Below are 22558 nucleotides of genomic sequence, written 5' to 3' on the forward strand. Positions count from 1 at the left end.
GCGACTGCATTAGAAAAAGACAACAGGGAGGGTGGGTTTACAAAAGCTCTACAGGAGTCATCTTACATGTTCTAACAAAGCCTTTGACAGTCCTGAGTTTATTCAACATTAACTGAACAAAGTCTATAGATTGTTATAAACATTGTTAGGTTTTAAGGGTCTATTTTCTAATTGGGTTTTAATCATCTTCAGCTTGTTGGGACGATTACACACAATACAGCAAACAGGTTCTCCACATGAGGCTTTGCTTTCAGGGAAAAACTAGTTTGAAATTATAGTTGTTTTTGTTTTGTTTTTTACCAATTAACTGTCCTTGTGCAGCTCAGATGGAATCAAAAACTGGCTGAAGAAGCAAATCAGGATTTCCCTAGATTGCAACATATCTGTGATCACATGCTTAGATGATTAAAGAGGCTCTCCAGACAGAGGAGAGAAAAAAAAAACACCCTTCAGCCCAAAAAAATATGTGAGATGTGACTACGTTCACAGTCAACATTCACAATATTCTGGGGGAATTAAAAATCAAAACAAAATAAAGATCTATAACAGCACAAAGGTGAGTCCCACTGTGTAAACGTTGTTCTGTAACCGTCTGGGTTTTCAGCTCTCTGTCTCCCTCTATAGGCAGGTCTCTGCACAATCAGTACAAACGCCATTAAAATAAAATAGTAACCCTGTTGTTGCCTTGATAAATAGACACATTTTTGCTCAATGTTTGGGTGATGGTGCTGCTCACGGAACACCAACACACACTCATATCCTTTACTCGAGCGTCGACTTTATACCATGCACTTGTAATCCCCAAAGGTAAAATGAAACAGAAAGTTCAATGTTATGGATTCAATACTTGCTAGCTGCTAATCCTTCTTTCACACAGAAGGCTGAGCCCGTGACCTGCAGGAATAAAGAGAAAAAGGGAAATCCCTAAGGCAGAGAAGGGCAACTTCAATCAGAGCGGGTGCCGCATTAACAATAGTCATGTTAGCATTTATAATAAAGACAAATCTGAGCATTAATACACGAAAGACCAAAGGGTTTTGTCTTTGTAGTCCTTTCGTCTAAATTTTCTTGGTGTGTTTTTACTTATTTAGACTAAATTTTTGTTGCCTTTTTGTGTTTTTGTTATATTTCTTGTTACTGTTTTCACTTTGTGTATTTTTCTGTCATTTTGGGGCAATCATGTTGGCATTTTGTGTGTCTCTGAAGTAATTTTGTATATGTTGTTGTTTTTGTACTTATTTTATGTTTAAGTGCTTGTTTAGTGTGTCTTTGTTATCACTTTGTGTACTTTTGTTGAAATTTTGCTGCTGTTTTGTGTGTTTCTGGAGGTTTTGTGTGGTATGTTGGGCTTCGTGTAACTTCCAAACTCATCAATTTTGCAGTTTTGTTTTGGGGGCCGCACAAAATTAGGCCGAGAGCCGCATGTGGCCCCCGGGCCGCCAGTTGCCTATGTCTGCTTTAAAGTTTAGAGTGCCACTTTGTCCATCAGAAAGCCTGTACTCTCTCTTTAGATGCTTTAGCCAAAAAAAACCCCTTTAGTCGTATGCAAATGTAACTGGACAGAAATGGGTAAAAATAGGTGGAAATGAAAGATTTCAGGTTGGATGTTTGTTTGATTGCTGCATAAAATCTACCTGAGTTTCCTCACTGGAGCAGATTTAGGCTGAGATTCTCATATAGAGTCTGTGGCTGCAGATGTTTGTATAACCTGTTCCACCTCTGCAGCCTTTACCGGCGGGGCTGGTGGTGGTGGTGGCGGGAGTGTCGGGGGAACGAGGAGGAGGAGGGGCTGGAGGAGGACGAGGGCGAACAGGGCGACATGGACGCCAGGGAGACGGTGGCGGCGGCGTCCTCCGCCTCCTCCAGCTCGCTCCCCCCACCCGCGTGGAGCTCCTGGCTCACGCTGGACTGTAAGGCAGCAGGGGTCAGCCACTCTTTGGGAAGGCAACTCTGGAGGAACGGGACGCAGGAGCTGAAGTAGGCCAGACGGTTGACCCAGTGGGGGATCTCCCTGCCACACAGGATCTGAGCAGGAGCAAGACAATGGTACAGATCAGACGTTTACTGTTGGATTCATAACATGTACATAACAAAATAACATCCCAGAGTGCCATGTTAGGACGAATAAATAGAGTAAAAGAAAATAGTATCAAAAAATAAAATAGAAAACACCAGTAACATAAATAAAATATATACAAAATAATACAAATACATAATAATAATAATGCAACAATTTACAAAGTACAAAACAATTGCAGAGGATTTTAAATTTAACCCATTAAATCAGGGGAATCGGACTCATTTTAGTTCAGGAACCAACTGCAGACCACATTATTGCACTCCAGTTTCCAAAATCATTCCCTGTAGGATCTTCACTTCAAAAATTCTTGATTTTGTGACCAATTTTTGTGTAATTTAGTGAAATTTTGTTGAATTTTTTGAAGAATTACCGTATTTTTCGGACTATAAGGCGCACCGGACTATAAGGCGCACCGGTTTGTTATTATTATGATTATTAAGACGCATTAAGCAAAATAAAATAGTCAGATAAGTCAAACTTTATTCAACTCATTAACAATAACTCTCAACATTTTTCAGGTTTAACACATGAAGTACAGAACAATACACACTTTTTCAGTTCAGTCTGTTGAAACACAGTAGTTAATTTCATACATAAGGTGCACCCGATTATAAGGCGCACTGTCAATTTTTGAGAAAATGAAAGGATTTTAAGTGCGCCTTATAGTCTGAAAAATACGGTATTATTATTATTTTTAATGTAGATTTCTTTCCAAAATTTGTGACAAAAAAATACTGTATTCATGTGATATAAGCATGGGGGAAAAGTCCATTAAAAATATTGTGGAGGTTCATTGAATTTGTGAATTTCAAAATTTGGTAATTTACACAATAATTCATGTTTTCTCTATAATTTTCACTGTCTTCTGCGGGTCGAATTGGATGCTCTAAAAGGTCGGATATTACATGTACAATAAATAGATATAAAATATTGGGAGAACTACAAACATTATATTTACATGTATATTCTACTTTGTAATTGTTGATAAATATGCATTGTCCCTTCTAAACAAATAAAATACATTACTGCAATTTTCTAATATAGAACAAACAACAGTACGTTGCACAACAAACAGCATTTTATAATAATATTAAACAATAGATTCAACAAACATTTCAACATTGGTTGAAAAACAAATATTTACAAATTCCTTCATTTAAATTGTTATAAAACTTTAGGTTTAAAAAAAAAAAAAAAAAAGAGTCAATATTAAAAGAAAAGAAAACTAACAAAAAATACATAACTTTGTGGAAAATAGAAAAAAAATGTAACAATGAAAGAAAGAACATTCCAGGAAATATTTTATACTTATAGCAACAAATTAGGGTCTAAAAATCCCCTCGGAATAATAGACCAGCACAACCAGAACGCTCTAGATTATAAATCTATACTCACAACTTGACAAGTCAAGATCATTAACTCAAAAATGCCGACAAACAAAGTAAAAACAAAAGGTTAGTTAGTTAATCAGAAGCATAAAAAAAGAGGAAAATAAACTTTTCCTGACTGTTTGATTTGTGTATACTCGGGAATCCAAATACAACGACGTATTAAGGCCCACACTAAAATAAAAAGAAATCTGAGCACTATGACATTAAAGTCAAAATATTTCAATAACAGCGTAATTTTATCAGATTAAAGTCGTAATATTTTGAAAATTATCCTGTTTGTATTTCAGTTTTATTCTAAAAAAATGACAACTTTATTGTCAAAATATTACGACTTTATCTTGAAAGATGACTTTAATCTCATTAAATTACGATTTATTAATATATGTCTTTATTCTCATAAAATTACAAGCTTATTCTCTTAATATTCCGACTTTAATCTTGTAGTGCCATGATTTCTTAAATCCTTCATCAATAATTATCTTCAATCACAATGCTGCGTAAAAAAAAGAATCTGAAAAAATATAAGCTGACTTTGTGGCTCTGCATGTTGAGGCTCGCATCAATGTCTTAATCCTGTTTTCAGAGCTAGATTCAAACTGTAACACTCCCTTCTCATTAAACACACAAGGATTAACTGCCTAAAACCACACACACACACACACACCCAAAGTAACCATAAAGTTCACCTTACATCATGTGTTCTAGGAGGGATGGCAGTTTATGTATAAGGAAGGAGTCCAGTCATTCTGTAAAGACACTACTTCCTTCTCTGTGAAGTCTGTGTGTGTGTGTGTGTGTGTGTAGGTACTCCAAAAATACAAAATGACGTCAAAAACACAAAAAAGAAGAATTGAAAACATCCAAATAAATAAATAAATATTCCAAAAACTCAAAATGACAACAAAATAGAAAAACACTGTCAGCAAAAATGATTCCAAAATTACAACAAAAATATTAAATTACAACAAACTGAGAAAATACACAAAATGACAACAAAACCATGCAAAAATTACCCCAAAATGCAAAATGACAACAAAATATACAATATTGACAACGAAAAAGTACAAAAAACATAGAAAATGACGTACCATACAAAAACAAAAACACACAAACCCTTTGTTGTTTCCTGTGTTAATGCTGAAATCGATTATTATTCTAAATGCTGACATGAATCAGAATCAGCTTTATTGGCCAGGTACAGTTTAGAACAATACGAGGAATTTGACTTGGTAGTTGCAGCGAAAGAATACACATCAACACATCGGAGCAGCCATCTGCGGCGCCCACATATTTAGATGAAAAAGGGATCAACAACAGGAGGAGAGGAGGGGTGAGGGGGAAAAAATGGCCAATTTGAAACTGATTTCCCCATCATGTGACCCCCAGATCAGAAATAATCACATTTTTGTGGCCCCTGCTGTGATAAAAGTTGCCCATCTCTGGTTTAATAGAAGATGGCAATAGTGGAACGAATGTGAGGAGTAAATGTGAACTGGTCCACTAGGGTTGTGTGTGTGTGTGTGTGTGTGTGTGTACCTCTGAGAGAGCAGAGGAAAAGTGGTTGCAGTTCTTGTGCATGAGGTGGTAGGCGTTCCCTTTGTACTCCTTCCCCATCTCTTCCACGATGCGCTCCACATCCTCCTCTGTGAAGTCGGTGCTACCCAGAACTATGGCTTCTCTACAGAACGACAGACAGGAACACGTGTTGATGTTTTAATACACTGATGATGATGACTCATGGAGAACACGTCTTTGTTTGGAGCCAATGGGGCTTATATGATGGATTTATGAGCTGATTTTAGCTGATCACAGCTCTTAGGTAATATTCATAGACTACAGACTAACTGGGAGGAGCCACTTTAAAGTCAGGCCAAAAGTAAACAAAAGTCAAATGTAGCAGGTAATTCTCAGTAAGTGATGTGTTGTAACAGAAAACATTATGGTAAAAATAAAAATACATACAAGGTTTTTACTTCTGCAATAGCGTTCAGAAGAAGCTAATATGTTACCTTTTGATTTTTGCGATTAAAAACAGTGCATTTGAAAAATCAATGGATGACAATGGATGCAATAATATCTTAAAGTTACATTTATTCTGACTATCTTTTCAGCAAATTTACTCTGAATTTTACTTTGATCTGACTTGTTTTGACTGCCAACTGTCAGTCTTCCTCGGAGGCGTCTACTGATCGCTTTGATGTTTCCTTACGAGTTTGTTAGGAAACAAACACAAAAACTGAATCAAAGGAGCCATTGGGATGAAAAAGAACTCACAAGAACCCATTAAAGCGATCAGCAGACGCCTTTGAGGAAGACTGGCAGTTGAAACATGTCAGGAGATCAAAGTAAATTTCCTGAAAAGGGTTGTCTGAATAAATTAAACAATTACATATTATTTAAAAAAAATAAGACACAATGAACTTGCTGGTATTATTACGCGGGATTCAGCCGCACTTTATGAACACGTGCATAGAAGGAAAAAACCCAGCTGCTTCTTTTCAGTGCTCGTGATTTAAAAGCACCAGAGTAGGATACACGTTGAAAATTTAGTCACATAATTATTATTGCGACAGACAAAAATGCAAACCAATGCAGGTCTATGACAGAGATTCACTTAGTCATTAACCCCTGATGATGAGTCATGTTTAGGTTATGCATAGCGGCCTGAATGGAGACTTTAAATAAGTGTGTTGTATGTATGCATAGTGTGTGAGAGAAAGGCGGAGTCTGTGTAAAGCTGCAGGGCAGATCAACTAGAGCAGAAGTAAGTAATACAGCAGCCACTGCAGTTTCTACGTAGACATATTGACCAGCCCTGGCTGCTCTGCTGCTTCACACACAAAAACCACTGCAGAGATTTTCAGTGTAAAACGCAGGGTTAATTAAAGAAAAAAAAAACACATTTAGGAATTATAGTTATTTTACAAATATAATAATAATAATGCATTTTACTTTGTAGGGTACTTCACAATAATTCCAGCAAGTTCATTTTGTCTTCTTTTTTTAAATAATATGCTGAGTTTTCATTTATTCAGACAACTTTTTTCAGGAAATGTACTTTGATCTCCAGACTGTCAGTCTTCCTTGGAGGCGTCTGCTGATCGCTTTGATGTGTTATTTCTGGTCATGCCCAGGAAGAACTCATAAGGACACATGAAAACGATCAGCAGACTCCTCTGAGGAAGACTGTCAGTTGGCAGTCGAAACATGTCAGGAGATCAAAGTCAATTTTAAAGTCAATATCAAAGTAATTTTCCTAACAACAGTTCTCTGAATAAATGAAACTTTAACATATTTGGGCTCTTTAAATTGACAAATCTCAAAGTGCTATAAACAACAATATAAAGTGAAAAACAACAATAGAAAACACATAGCTATACATTCTAAAGTTATTGAACACACTTGAACTTGAAGGTCTCGCCGAGTTCTGTGGCCTCGCCTGGTGTTATCTCAAAGATCCCTGAGAATGGGTACGGATGACCCCCGTAGGCAAACTCTGCACACAACAGAGAAAGATTAACCTTGTTGATAAACCAGGGCTGTGTTAGAAATCACATACTAATCTACTACTCATACTAAGTCTGACATCAAAATTAGCATCTAGTGTGTTAACATTAAAATAGTGATTCTTAAAACTTTTTTGGCTCAAGTTCCCCCTTTCTCTTATTTCTGAATCTAAGTACCTTCTTTGTCAAACTACATCATTTTGCTCAGAACACTATGGAAAACAACTATAGAGCACAATGGACTGAATTAGTGATAACTAATTATTATTACTTTGGGATTCTTTAAAATGTCTAAGAAACTGTATTTAGTGCTTCCTAAATAGATTTATTTTGATAGTTTTTGTCATTTCTGGTCATCTCTCGTATGGTGTGGGACAAAGACTGACCTTTGTATTTTCAGTTCATGTTCTAATCAAGATAATTTCCATTATCAATATTATGATTATCATTTTTAAATAAAAATGATAGAACCCAATATTTTTAATGCTTTCGTTTGTTAATTAAATTTGTTTCCGTGAGTTTTATGGATCAAACGAGCACATGTTGATATTCTACTTGGTCACTTTCTCACTTAAAATGTTTTCAGAACTTTCAAAGGTGGAGAATCAACGTAGATATTTAGTGTGCTTCAGGTTTTTGTCGTTGAAGGTTCAAAATGCATCTTAGGAAACTTGGAAGTATACTTCATTGGGAACGCTCAACATACTAATCCTCCTAACCATACTAATAGTATATAGTAGACAGTATATACTGTAGTCATTGAGTTTGTAGTGTGTAGTACAGATTGTGACATTTCCAACATAGTCATGGAGTCGTACTCCAGGGAAGGGAAACCTTACTCACCTCTTCCGTAGACTTCAATCCCTGAGTGAAAGACCCCGATACCCAGAGTGCTGGTGAACTCATTGATCCAGTACTGAGGAGAGTGAAAGATGACAGAGTTAGGAGTTTGGACTCGCTTTATTTTGAAAATACTACCACAGGGTCTGATTTTGTGCTGGATTTGAGTCCAGAGAGACTTCCCTGCCTGTGTCTACCTTGATCAAAGAGTGTGGACTGGTCTCCGTCACTGCTGTAAAGCAGGCACAGGCAGACAGGTGGTTTACAGATAATGCAGCCTCATTAGAGCCAGAGTAAAGCACTTAGACCTGCCCAGAAAATCCACTTAGTGGCGACGGGACGAGAGTGGACCAGGCTGGCTTTAGTGGCTGAATGGACAAAAAGGAAAGCATGTCTGCATCAACGTTAACCTTAGGAGCAGCAGTTTCACACACTCACACGACTGTGTTCTGTCATCACAAACTTCCATCCTCCTTCTAGTCTATGGATCCTTCTTGTCAGCCTTTTAATGCAGTTAAATGAAAAGGCTGAAGTGTAAAACACACCTTTTTACTCCATTGACCTATAAAATAGATCTTACCATGAAGTTTGTCTCTTAAACTTCTAAAAAACTTATATTAAGTCCTAAAAAACTTAAATTGGCTATTAGCCGATACGTCTCGTTAAGGGGCAAAAATCTAAAGAGAATCTTTTACACATTTATTTTATTATTGTGTTTATTGATTCACTTGGTTTTTGGGCTCAAATGGAAAATTATTTACAGCGCAGAATTAATTCAGTTTAATTGTAAATGTATTATTGCTGTATGTACTTTGAACATAAATATGATATTGATTTAATATGGTAAATTCTACATACAGTGTGACGTGTAACTTCAATAAGTCTTCTCCCATATTTGTGAGATTTCTTTGTGAATTTAAAAATATATATCAAGACTTTGTCCCTCATTCACACAAAAAGCATCAAAACTGTGATAATGATATCTATGAAATGGAATAGTAACCTATATATTATTTTTTTCTTCCTTTTTTCAATTTTATTGTATAATTCTTGTTTGTTTAGCCCCTTTCTATGTCGTTTGGATGGAGAACACTTCTGCTATATTGTAAATGAGCAATAAAATATATTAAAAATAAATTTAAAAAATCCCTAACACAAGCTGAACCAGCCTGTGATATGATCCTTCACCTACTACACTCACAATATATCAGAATAATTCACATTATTTCAGAATAAAGCTCCTCTTAAGGTTTTTCAGAGTTAAGAAATCACAGCTATTGTGTTAATCAAACATTTCCACCTTTGGGAATCCATGTCAACCTGTGATTCGTCAACACATTGACTCACTTCTACGTTGCCTTCCTTCTATTCTGAGTCAGCCTGGCTGAGGTGACAGAACAGTGAGTCAACCTCTGCTTCCCTCTGGAACAAAGACACACACACACACACACTAGAACCTACATGGTTCACCACCAGTTACTGTTTTCCCACTGAACTGAAATTCCACCAGCTGGACCACTGCCCCATTCCTGATATGGAAGTCCAACATCGTCAAACATAAACCACACATTGGGCTTATTTTCCATGACAACATTTCCCCTAATAGTCTTATCAAGCAGAGATGTTACGGTCCTTCTTATTTAATTTGGCAATTCTTAATTGTGTTAAGTTGTTTATAGGTTGTTTTCTCTCTCACTCCATCAGAATCTAAATCTCCTGTTTTCATTTCTTCTCCTTCCTGGATGTTTCAAATCTTCTCAGAAAATAATTTTCTGTTTAAACTGACCACTTATAAGCTTTATGATGATATCTCACCTAAGTGTAAAGTACTTAGTGGAAAGCACAGCGTTTGCTTGCAAAATGATAAAAAAAAAAAAATAGAGCCTGAAAAAGATAACCGTGTATAGAGAAAGATGAGAAAGACTGAGTGGTGGACCATAAAGACTGTTAGTGAAGGTGTTTTTGTGCAATTTTTCTGTTTTTATTCATTTCAACTTCAATCCTTGGATTTTATTTGATACAACAAAAAACTTTTATTTTATTACACCTCACTACTGCTTTTATTGTTAATATATAATTCAAATGTGGCCATTATTTTCAGGAACTTAGGTTTCTCACATTTATATGAGTTGAATTTGTGTTTGTGACTGTCTCCCTGTGTGTTATGAGTAGGATTGAGGTAAAATTTCTATTTTTAAGAGCACATTTTCATATATCAATATATCAAGATTCAAGATATATCGAGTTTTCTATTTTGGCGAAATAGAAAATTACAATATTGCCTATATCGATATATTTTTTAATAGCTTATTTTGCATTAAAATACTCATTTTAGGAGTCGCTGCTTTTGCTACTTCTCAGAACAGCATGAAAAGCACTGTTAGATGGATTACTGAGTGCGTCCCAACCCAGACCTTCCCCTAAACAAGCAACACTACAGAACTCACTCATACGTGCTGTCCCTGAGGATAAAAAGCCAAAAGTGGCACATATTGTGCAGCTGTTTGTTAATAAATGTGTCTGTGTGTTTGTCATCAGCAAATCTAACCCAGAATTGTCTTTCTGGTCAGATTTTATTGGTATTAAAAATATCAAGACTTATATCGCCATTTTGAGAAAAAATATAGAGATATGAGTTTTGGTCCATATCGCCCAGCACTATTATAACCACCATGACAGATTGCCTTAAATATGTTTTATTTTTAGAACTTGTTTTTTTATTTTCAAAGTAGAAAACTGGTACATTTTCAAACACACTTTTCTAACGTATTACATTTTCTAAAATTCTTACAGTTGTATCCATAGGGTGTTGTGATTGTGACATAGTAATAATCATATTTGAATAATAGCAGATCTGAGCATATACATGCATTACTTTAGCAAAGTGATGTTATTCATAAAGGCAACCAGGTGAGGATAAATCAAATTTAATAAGCATTTTTTGTTTTTAAATGGAAAAAAAAAAAAAAAAAAGAAAAGATTACTCTAGGGCTGCACAATTAATCAAATTTTAATGGTGATCATGAGTTTGGTTGCCACAATTAAATAAATATGATTGTCTGCAATATTTACATATAAAATATGAGCTCTGCACTCTGTACATATGTATTTATTTCGTTAGCCTTTGGTATAATTAAAAATAAAAAATAAAAATTGGTATAATTCTTATTTAAAGCTTCCTTATGCACTGTAAACTGGACACATTTTGTTTGTTTAAAATAGTGTAATAACAACAGGTTGTTTTTTTTCCCTTAACATTGTAAATAATTGTGATTATAATCGTGGTTACAATATTGATCAAAATATTTATGATTATCATTTTGGCCATAATCGTGCAGCCCTAGTCAAAACTGTTGTGTACTTATTAATAAATGAATAAATCCTGATCTTATGATTAAATCACAAGAATAAACTAAATGTTTTGGGTGTTTTTTTTTTTTTTTAACTTTTTTTTCCATTTTTACGTATTATGATCAATATTGTGCATTTTACAGTGATTTTGAGCTTAACTAACATTAAACTGATGTTATCTGTACTTTTGTAGATTTAAATGTAGGTTGTTTTTTATCTTTAATAATAGACATGTGTCCTATTGTTTGTCTACGTACCATATCGTAGACATTGAGGATGATCGGCTCGTTTGCCATCACTGGCATCAGGATTTCCTCCTGTCCGTCCCTTCTTCTCTGTGGGACCAGGCCGTGTTCCCACTCCTTGGTTCTCTGTCTCTTTCTCTCTCAGCTTGATGGCTTTAGTTTCGATAAAAACGTCGGGGTTTGTTTACCGTCCAACATCTGCGTGGCTTTGTCCGGAGCCTCGCTGCTGCAGCGGCGGACAGACCCTGAAGCTAAAGCCGCTCGGTGGCTGCGGTGGTCGGGCTCAGAAAAAGCCGATGTTACCGAGTGAATTTATGTCTTCCAGGCGGCACTTTGGCTCTGAAAACACTTGTACACATCCTCCCAGGCGCCGTACCTCAGTGGAAGGACATAATGTTGAAATAATATCGAGTACAGTCCGTGGGAATACCGTGTTGATTCACCCTCTTTCAATGGCTAACGGTTTCACTGGAGTGAGAGTGGGCGAACGAAGCCGCTCGATGACTCCGCATTTGTTTAATCAACCTCAATTTTTCTAAGCATTATGGGTAATGTAGTGCACATCTACATTAGTTATGTATTTTTTTTTCAAAAACATGTTTTGTTATGTAATTATGCCTGAAAACATTACTTTCTCATTCTGACTTTGCAATACATTTATTTTAAGCACAAGTTTTGCTTTAAATGTGATTCCCCCCCCCTTAAAGACATGCATTGGCAGCGTATTAGGGATATAATTATGTTTTTATAAAATTAGTTTGTAGCTCTCTTTCTTTTTTCCCAACTTTAGTGATGAGTAAATTAACACATGTAATATTTTATTTCTTAATAATAATGCATGTGTGTGAGTAATGGAACTCAGCAAGTGCACTAGAATCTGGTCTGTTTTAATGTATAGTATAAAGCTTACTCTTTCTTGTCATATAAAATTATTTGTGTCTTTATGCAACTTCATTTTTATTTGAAGAACTTTGGGTTATTTTACCACTCGCAAATATTGAAAGTCCTTTACATGAGGCCATTGTAGCTTGCCTCTGTCTCATAAGCATTTATTGTTTATTAGTTTTTCATCAGTAACACACAAATGTGTAATAACCATTGCGTCAGACAAACATTTATCTTTGAAAACACAATATTCATTATGAAAAAAAATCTCATTCTACATTTTCTCTTTTATTGGAGTGTTTTTCCTTCAAAATACATTAATCCTGTATATATCTATTATCACAGCAGTAAATGCATTATCTCTTTTGGCTTCCTTTTTAAATCAAAGCCTTGGTCTCATGGCAACAATCATAAGAACACCTTGTTTGATAGATATAAAAAAAAAAGGACATACTTGTGTGGTTTTATTTATTTAAATAAAATGTACATTCTTTTCGCATACATTATTTTTTTTACGATTGTTCAATACTCATGAGCCGCCCTGACTGTTTTCCTCCAGCACATCTATGAGAGCCTCTTGATTAGAAATCTCCTGCAGAGCCGAGTTCATCTCATCCAGCAGATCCTCCCCCAACAGGAAGCCACGCACATCGTGTATCGTCATGGCGATCCGGTGGTCTGTGATGCGGTCCTGGGCAAAGTTATAGGTGCGAATCTTCTCTGATCTGCCTTTGGTGCCGATCTGGAGAAGAAAAAAAAAAAAATGAACAAATTTAGTTCTTCTGCTCTTTTTTCTCAATGTTAGACTTGGTTTACTTTATCTCAATTTGTGCAATGTTTAATTATTAGAATTTACCGGAAAGGAAAGAACACAAGGGTTTAACTCTTCAGAGACATAATGAAAAATACAAAGCATTGTAAATATAATGCTGAAAACCAAGTTGATGGTTTTTTAAATTAATCAAAGCCAATGAAAACCACATAATTACAGAATTGGACTTACTTTGTTGAACTTCTGTAAATATGATCTGACGTTGTAGTGTAATCATATTTAATCCAACTGATATTGTGTAAAAATCTAACATCTAAAATCAAACTGAATGCTTTGCATCACTCATATGTTAAGGTTTCATTTATTCAGACAACTTCTTTCAGGTAATTTACTTTGATCTCCTGACATGTTTCGACTGTCCGTCTTCCTCAGAGGCATCTACTTATCACTTTAATGTGTCTTTATGAGTTCTTTCTGGTTCTCTCAAGTTGGTTACACCCAGAAACAACTTGTAAAGAAACATCAAAGCAATCAGTAGAAGCCTCTGAGGAAGTTGGCAGTCGAAACATCTCAGGAGATCAAAGTGAATTTCAAAGTAAATTTCCTGAAAAAAGTTGTCTGAATAAATTAATTCATACCATATTATTTAAAAAAAAAAAAGACAAAATGAACTTGCGGGAATTTGCTCCATGGATATTTGTGGAAATCCTCCACAAACCAATCGAATCAGAGATCAGACCACGCCCCCTCCAGGGCTTTTTTTTCTGCTGACGTCTGATGTGAGAGTCTCACCTGTACTTTGCGCTGGTTGTAGCGTTTGCTGGTTTCCTCCTCCAGTTTCATAGTGTACAGTTTGGCCCTCAGAGCCTTCATGGCTTTCTCTCGGTTCTTCAGCTGTGATCTTTCCTGCTGGCACTCTGCCACCGTGCCTGAGCAACACAGAACAGATTCAAAATAAGCAGCCAAATATTGTTTAAAAAAAAAAAAAAAACTTAATAAAACCTAAAATGTAATAATTGGTCAATAATATAACAAAAGTGCTGAGCCCAAAATGTAATTAAAGAAATGTTATAAAACGCAAAACGTTACATTATGGGGCAGGTAAAACATTTTTTTCTCTAATATTGTAATAATTTTATAACATTATAGAGTGAGCGAGTCAATGATTTATGGATTAAAAGGCTTATAATTGCTCATATACATATAAAGTTATATATTTTTAAAAAAAAAGGTAAAAAGTGTATATTTCTATGGCTCAGCATCTTTTTACATTATTGACCAGTTTTAACATTTTCAGTTTTATTAAATTTTTTTTTTAAATTACATTTCACATTTAATTAGAACATTTTTTATAACATTTTGGGTTGTTGTTACATATCAGGCTATAACAATCTCCTTTAAATGCTGTGACAAACTGAGCTTTTGTTGTGAACAAATAATGCAATACTGTATTTCTGATAAGATCAAACTGAACATGTAGAGCAGACTAAACTCTACCAAAAGCTGTGGTTGTTGTTTACCTGTTGGAAGGTGAACTATTCTCACTGCACTGTCTGTGGTGTTGACGTGTTGACCTCCAGCTCCACTCGCTCTCTTGGTTTCTATCCTCAAGTCCTTTGGATTTATTGTGAAAGATATCTGACACAAACAAAAACAGTTATTTATTTGTCTGGATGGAGCAACAGCAGAGAAGGTTCTGGTAATTTAAGCGAATCATTTAGTGCTACACAAACTAACTACATCTGAGGGGTATTCCATAAAGGACGGTTAACAAACTCTGAGTCTATCCATAAACTCTAGGTCAACATAGCCCGTTGATGGGAAACTCTGGGTATCTTATTCCATTACAGCTGGTATGATACAACCCTGGGTTGATTGCATGCGCAATAAAAAGCCATCATCAATGGAGCAAAGATTACATGAGCTGCCATGGCAACCACCCAGAAGAGAGCAATTTATTCACGCCTATGAGTGAAATAAGCCGACGTTTGTAGAATATGAGCCTGTTCTAAAGGTGCATTCACACAGAACACCACTTCAGCGACTGTAGTCGCTTAAATCGCCCATCATTAGTCGCACTTTTTGGTGGCTTCATCACTTCAGTGACGTGACAACCATTTAAAAATTTGAATAAAATGTGTCTCTAGACCCGTGGCAGCAGCAGAGGGAGATGACTGAGCTTGGAGTCAAACCCCCAACCCTACTCTCCTAAGAGCGGAGCTTTAATTTGCTGCGCCACCGTAACTTTCAAACTATGAAAATTGACTTTTTCCCCTTCACAGTAGATGTTTTGATGTAGATCAACGTCTCAGTGTCTTTCCATAAATACTCTGCATCCACAATGTGAAAAAGAAAACTACCGTAAAGCGGCACAACGTTTGTTATGATGTGAGCACGTCTGTGGTGTGTGATCCTAAATGTGTGGTCACAGACGAGTGTCAAGGAACATTAAAGTGTTCTGAGAAGTGGTGTTCGGGTGGGCGGAGCCAAGTAGAAACCCAGGGTTTCTTAGACAAAACCTGCCAGTGAGCAGGTTCAGTTCCTGGAGAGAAGAACATACCTCGTCTTCAGGAATGGGATACTCAGAGTTTAACTCATTTGAGCCCCAACATAAGTTTGAACATAACCTGCTTTCTGGAACACCCCTCAGATGGATCATTTGCTCATCATCCCATTCTATCAAAATGCAGAAATGTTAGTTATAGCGCTGATTTTCTTGTCTTACCTCAGTGGGTTGGGGCAGCACAGCCACAGTCATCGTACTGGTGTGCATCCGTCCCTGTTTCTCTGTCTTGGGGACCCTTTGAACACGATGTACACCTGCCTCGAACTTCATCTTTCTGTAACTCTGGGGGCCGCTGATGCTAGCTGAGGCATGTCGTAACCCACCTAGTTATAAATGATTCAAAAAATAAATGAAAAACATCTGTCTACCCTTTGTGTATCTGCATCAGATGGTAGTGAGGAAAAATGTTTTTTTTTTTTTGTTTTTTTTTTTTTTTTAAATTAATTTTGTCGTTTTGAAGAAAAGTTTCGATTTAAATCTTAATTTGAGTTTTTAACCAAAAAATGTAGTTTAGTCTTAATCAGAATCAGAAATACTTTATTGATCCCAGGGGGAAATTACTTTGTTACAGAGACTCGAGAAATATTTCAAATGAAAAGAAGAAACAATAAACAAAGAAAACACATAATTAAGTAAAAGACCGTTAATTAAATAAGGATTAAACAAAGTGCACACATTACAGTAGAAATAAATTAAATAAATAATAATACAAATGTATATAATTAACAGTTATTCTTACAGTAATTTAAATCACGTTTTCATAACTTCAATTGATTAAACTCACGATGCGTATATGCAAACAAATCTCTAAAGGGTTACGATACCTACTACCATAAAATAAACATTTAAAAAATACTATTAAACTTAGGCTTTGGGGGCTTTGTTGTTTATTTTTTATTAGTTAAGAAAATTCAAATTTTTTTTTATCATAATTTTATTTATAAAATCATGTATTTAGTGAAACAGAATTCCCATCAGTCCACTGGTTTGTTCAGTAATTGCTGTTGGAACATCCAACAAATCCTTTATACACACTTAATTGATAAGAATTATTGTAACTATTTCTTTAATATGTATTTATTTGTGAGATGTCACAGGAAAAGTCTGACCAACAAAGTATTGTCTTTTTCACCACATGCATATGAAAGAAAAACACAACACAAAGGTCTTTAAAAGTGATTGATTGAGGATGGAGGATATTATCACTAATAAAGAATAGCTGGATTTAAGATCCTGTGGGACAGATTACAGTTACACTACTGATGGTGTGTTGTTGCAATAATAATAATACTGCTTGAAACCTTAAATTAGGGTTTGTTTCCTACTAACCTATGTCACTGCTCATGTGCTCCAGGACGTCAAAAGACCAGCCGTGATGTTGAGCAAAGCCCTGGTACATGTCAAACACCTTCAGGAGAAACAGGGAAAAATGATATCAGTGATAACATGGTCAGATATAATGTGATTTCTACTTTTTTAATACAAGATTGTGCTTCATCCACCACTCTGATACTGAAGTCTGTTGCTTAATTTACAGCTTAAATACCTTTAAATAGGGCCATTTGAAAGATATTTAAATGTTGTTGAAACACTTGAAACAGTTATAAAAGGTGAAAACTAAAAGAACTCAATTAAATTCAGTTCAACATTGAGTTCATCATGCAACAACCATAATAATATTAATAATAATAAATGACTGTGGAACCTCATCTGTGAACAGCATGGCCTCCTGACCTCCAACACCAGCCGTGACCTCCAGGACAAGGTCACTGAGATCATCATCCTCTGCTGGGATCAACAGATGCAGGATCTGATTGGTTAACACAACACCACCACCACCAAACATGGTTAGTGCTTCAGACATTTTTCTCTTCTGTTAGTTTAAACTTTATTGTATTATTATTACGTAAAAGACTAATAATAATATTAATAATAAACCTTTTGTCTGAGGTCCTGGATGTCCTGTAAGCAGTTTTCTCTCTCTGCCACTGCCAGCTCTCTGAGGGCTGGGTCGTCGTCTTTGAAAAGCAAAAAAAAAAAAACTGATTTATAGGCTCAAAAATGTTCCTATTGTTTGACTATTACAGGGGTTCTCAACCTTGGGGTTGGGACCCCATTTGGGGTCGCGAGAATGGTAGAGGGTTGCCAGATGCCTTTCAGAAACTATTTTAGCTATTTTTGCTTATTCATACCCTTTTTCTGCAACTACACCAAACTTGCCGTATTTTCATCACTTTTTCTTGTCATGTTTTTGCATTTTTCCTACATTATTCCCATTTCTGCCACTTCTCCATCAAATTTCAATGCCTTTTCTGCACATTTTTCCACTTTCAAAACATTTTCGCCACTTGTAAACCCGTTCCACCATTTTTCCACCTAATGTCACATATGTTGACCCATTATTGTCACTTTTTGATCTATTTTCACCATTTTTCATACTTGTTTTTGCCACTTTAACCACATTCATGATTTTTCATGCCCATTATTTGCCAGTTTAAACTAATAATTGTTACTTTTAAGCCAATGTTTACACTTTAAACCCTTTTTTAACTAATTTTTATGTCCATTTTTGGGCACTCTAATTTGCAACTTTTAACCACTTTCTGTGGATTTTAAAATTCCATTTCACCACCTTTTCAATCATTTTTGGCCACTTTTACCCATTTTGTTTCTGATTAAAACAATGATTTACATCATTAAGATGACTATATTCTAGGGTGCAAAAAACAATAAACTTCCTGGATATCAGTGGATATTATTCAGATAAACAAATAGATGTGGTTATCACAGATTTTTGTTCCACCTTATAGACCGTGAATGTTCATGTCTGTGTTGCGCTCTCTGGTACTTTTATTTTGGGGGTCGTGGGCTGAAAAGGTTGAGAACCACTGACCAATTACACAACACAACTGTAGAAGGTTTGATCCACTCTGCATATTTTCCGTCTGACCTTTCAACAGTGTTTCTGTCTCAGCCATTTCCCTCTGCTTTGCATCCAGTTCCCTGATGGTGAGGACAAGCGGAACAAGCAGGTTGGAGTTGATCTTCTGTTCTCTGCTGCTGCTGCTAACTGTTCCTAAGCACCTGATGTAGTCGTTTTCCACTTTCTTTAGATGCTCCTGCAGAGAGCTCATTGCAAAAAGCTCCTCCACCGACAGCAGCTTCACCATCCACGGTGTGCTGAGATGAAGAGCTCTACGGGGTCTCTCACGTAGTTGGTTTTCAAATCTGGCTTTTCGTAAATGAAAGAGAGCCTCATGTCCTTTTACAAGGTTCACAATTCGTCTGTAGGCCATCATGAAAACAGATGATAAAAGCTTTCCGTCTGTAATTCAGCTGGGATCATTCCTATTGCCACTCAGCAACCACACCTGAGGAAAACAACAAACAAGAATGACTTTAATAAAGGTTTGCCACTGATATTTATTACATTAAATGACTCAACCACAAGCTTCTCATTTTTTAAGCATTTTTATTTTGAATAAGAACACACAACTTCAATTTTCTATATTAAAGATCTGACATCCTTTGTCAATCCTGTAGTTAATGTTTAATGCAATATATATATATATATATATGGGCATCATTGGACAAAGTTTGCATGAATATTATGATGTCAAAAAATATTCTTTCTGATATTTTATATTGGACTGCAAAAAAAAAAAAAAGAAAATCATGCCAAATAGTACAGAAAAAATGGTAATTGTAATACACCTCGGGTGCATGCTTCATTCAAGTCCAACATTCAAACAAAAATAATTATAAAAAATAAAATAAATATTTTTAGGGATTTTATCTTGAATAAAAACAGTTTTTTTTTTGTTTTCTTTCAATATTAAAGATCTGACACAATTTGAACATCCTGTAGCCAAGGTTTAATATATATGAGCATCATCAGACAAAGTATGAATCAATATTATGATGTAAAAAAAAAAATATATATATATATATATATATATATAAATTTATGATATTTTAAAAGAAAGTGTCTATTCGTACGGTTGCCGTACTGACAACCCCCGGTGCTATTACCGTAGTATGTTTACCGAAGTACACGTACGTAGCGTCTTAGGGTTAAGTTCTAACCCTTCATTACAACTATTTCAAGGGTTAGGTTTAGTGTTAGTCACGTGACCTAAACTGGCCAATGAGGGGCGCAGCGTACGGATAGAATGTCTGTATATTGAAACGGCACTGCCATTTTAAAATTAGGAAATCTCTACAAATAGGGAAGAAAAAAATTATTTTAATGGAATTAAGAGTATTTTTTTCACAACAGCACTCGTAGTTGAAAATATTATATTTTGCTACTTTAAATATCAGAATATATTAGAGATAGGTAATATTTTTTTCTTTATTATTATACATTTAAATAATTTCATTTCAACTTTATTTCAAACCAATTTGGTCAATATGAAAGAGGTACAAACAACAACAAATACAATATAATTGAACTAACATTAAGTAGTACATACTGTATATACTAAGGTACTACATACATTCTATATTTTTATGCATTTAAACCTTTTAATTAACTGATAGAAATGAAGTTGGACAGAAAATGTATACATCACGCCATTAACCCATGATGTATAAGAATTGGCATTCAAACAGAGATGTTTTCAACCTTAACAGCCCTAATTTAAAAGCAAAAAACGTTTCTGTAAATCCAAAACTAATAAAAATGAGGGGGGAAAACGTACCCCGCGCAGTAATAGTGAATGAAAAGCCCAAATTTAGTCAATTACAGTATATTTATTATTGTTATTATTATCTTCTTTTTCTTCTTCTTCTAATGGTTTCCGGCAGGCTGTACACTAAAAGAAGCGTAATGCTGCCCTCTTCTGTTCACTTAGAGTCACTCCATTTCAGATTCTCAAATAGAGGTTGGAAGATTGAAGATACCTCACGACTGCCTTATCTATTAAAATCGACTCTGTTCTTGGTGCAAATATTGACTTTATTGAAAACACTGTCAGCCCAAGAGTTGAAAGTTCTTTAAATAACGTTCTTCTTTCAACAGAATAACATCCACAGGCCAATAGAACATGGGAAATAGTCTCAAGTTGACCACACTGACATAATCCATCTGGATGTTTGCCTATTCGATTTAAATATGCAGCTTTTTAAAAAGTCTAAAAACAGTCTATAGACAAATAACTCTGTGTAAAAAGAGAAACAGGCTTCTTACCATCAAGGGCGCAGACATGTTGACGGCGTCAGTCAATGTTTCCATTTCCGGTAAAACAGCGTCAACTTCCGGCCTGGAGTGTAAATTAAAAATTAGTTCATTTTATTTATAATTTTTTATGGTTTTTTCTCCATCTCCACATGCAATGTGCAAATTCCATCAAGTCAAGTTTATTTAGGGTTGAAAAAAACATTTATTTATCAGTATCTGTTACGGTGGCCAAACACTTTTACAAATGACAACAAATTTTACATTTTCAAGCAAAACACTTTTATATGCTGAAAACAAATCAAGACATTACTGCAACACTTTTATAGATACTACAAATAGATTTAAAAAAAAATACCATAATGCTTTTAAATACACTAAAAACAAATTTATAAATATTGAAAACAAATTTACAAATTACTGCAACACTACAAATACCGGAGGGAAAAAACAACTTAGAAAATACCACAACACTTTTAAAAATGCTGAAATGAATTTACAAATATGGAAACACTTTTACTCTAACACAGACACACATCTGTTTCAACACTTTTGAGTTAATTGTTTTGTTATTTGTATTTCCCCCCCTCCCCAAAAAAAAAAATAATTCTGGAAAATGTTTTCAAAAATGTAAATTTCTTTTGGCATTTGTAAAATTGTTTTGCATATCTCAGCCACCATATTCTGTACAGGAAAAAACAAGAAAAACAGGCATATACATTTAGGAAAAGCAACAAATTAATGAAGACTATTCAGAGAAAACATAAAATAAAAAATTAACGAGAGCCAAGAAGAACATTTAGAGCCTTTTCCCCATTTTGATCTGATGTGACATATTTCTCAGTGCAACAACAAACAAAATGGGACATGCTTTCAGCAGCAATACTTGATATTTAATGGAATAAAGTCAACAGATCAAGAGGTCAAGCCTAAAAAGTGTTACCAACATGACTGGTGGCAAAACAATCCACTTTTCTCACATGTAAATCATTGCTTGTATTGAGAGGGAAATATCCTCTGAGCTGTTACGCATAAGCACCCTACACCCACATTTTACACCAAAATAACCCCAAAGAAGGTAAATGTCTCAAATAAAAGCTGGTTTTAATATGGTTGACATATTTACAGGTCATTTGATTTGCCAAGTTTTTGATGTTTCTTAGGCTACTAAAACTAATGTAAAGGACACATTTGGGGACAGAGTTGAGATCCTTCATCTTATCATTACTTTAGCTTTAGTTTTACATCCCCCAACATTCTCACTGTCTGGTTTCACTGAAAGAGCCACCAAACACATTCCAGGCCTGGGTGTGAGATCAACTCCCCTGTGGAAGACCACACACTAAAGCCAGTGATGCAGGAAAAATGGCAAGAAAACCTGCAAGACCTCTCTTTTAATTTTAATGATTGTGATTTTATTATTATCATTATTATTTATTAAAGCAAATGGTCCTTTCAAAGGCTGAATGTACTTCTTTATATAGGACCTTTGAATAACACTTATCAGCCATAAAAATTATTAGAAATTTAAAAACTGTTTATTGCAGGGGTTCTCAAACCTTTTTAATCCATTTTCATGGACATAACTAATTTTCTTTACTTTTGTTAAACATAATTTACTGCCATCTGTACCCTTTAATGCCATCGCAATGTTTGAACATCTAACATCTATAACATCTAACATTTTTGTAGTAGAAGTTAACATTGAGATTACCTGTGCTAGTCCTGTATATAACATAAAAT

At 35.2% G+C, this 22558-nt stretch overlaps 2 protein-coding genes across 2 annotated transcripts; both read right to left on the minus strand.

Moving 5' to 3' along the window:
* Nucleotides 1-1209: 1209 nt before the first annotated feature.
* On the minus strand, nt 1210-11913 carry desi2 (desumoylating isopeptidase 2). The gene is made up of 5 exons (XM_028467899.1): nt 11426-11913; nt 7821-7893; nt 6874-6967; nt 5008-5149; nt 1210-2025 (listed from the first exon to the last, which is right to left on the minus strand). Exons 1-5 carry the CDS (start codon nt 11471-11473, stop codon nt 1729-1731), a joined length of 654 nt encoding a protein of 217 aa, XP_028323700.1. The 5' UTR covers nt 11474-11913; the 3' UTR covers nt 1210-1728.
* Nucleotides 11914-12674: 761 nt separating this feature from the next.
* mtrf1l (mitochondrial translational release factor 1-like) lies at nt 12675-20871 on the minus strand. The gene is made up of 9 exons (XM_028467891.1): nt 20828-20871; nt 18587-19007; nt 17575-17654; nt 17342-17446; nt 16966-17044; nt 15796-15959; nt 14591-14708; nt 13863-13999; nt 12675-13040 (listed from the first exon to the last, which is right to left on the minus strand). The coding sequence occupies exons 2-9, from the start codon at nt 18933-18935 to the stop codon at nt 12828-12830; spliced, it is 1245 nt and encodes a 414-aa protein (XP_028323692.1). The 5' UTR covers nt 18936-19007; nt 20828-20871; the 3' UTR covers nt 12675-12827.
* Nucleotides 20872-22558: the final 1687 nt, after the last annotated feature.

Source organism: Gouania willdenowi, chromosome 15, assembly GCF_900634775.1.
Source record: "Gouania willdenowi chromosome 15, fGouWil2.1, whole genome shotgun sequence".
NCBI lineage: Eukaryota > Metazoa > Chordata > Actinopteri > Blenniiformes > Gobiesocidae > Gouania > Gouania willdenowi.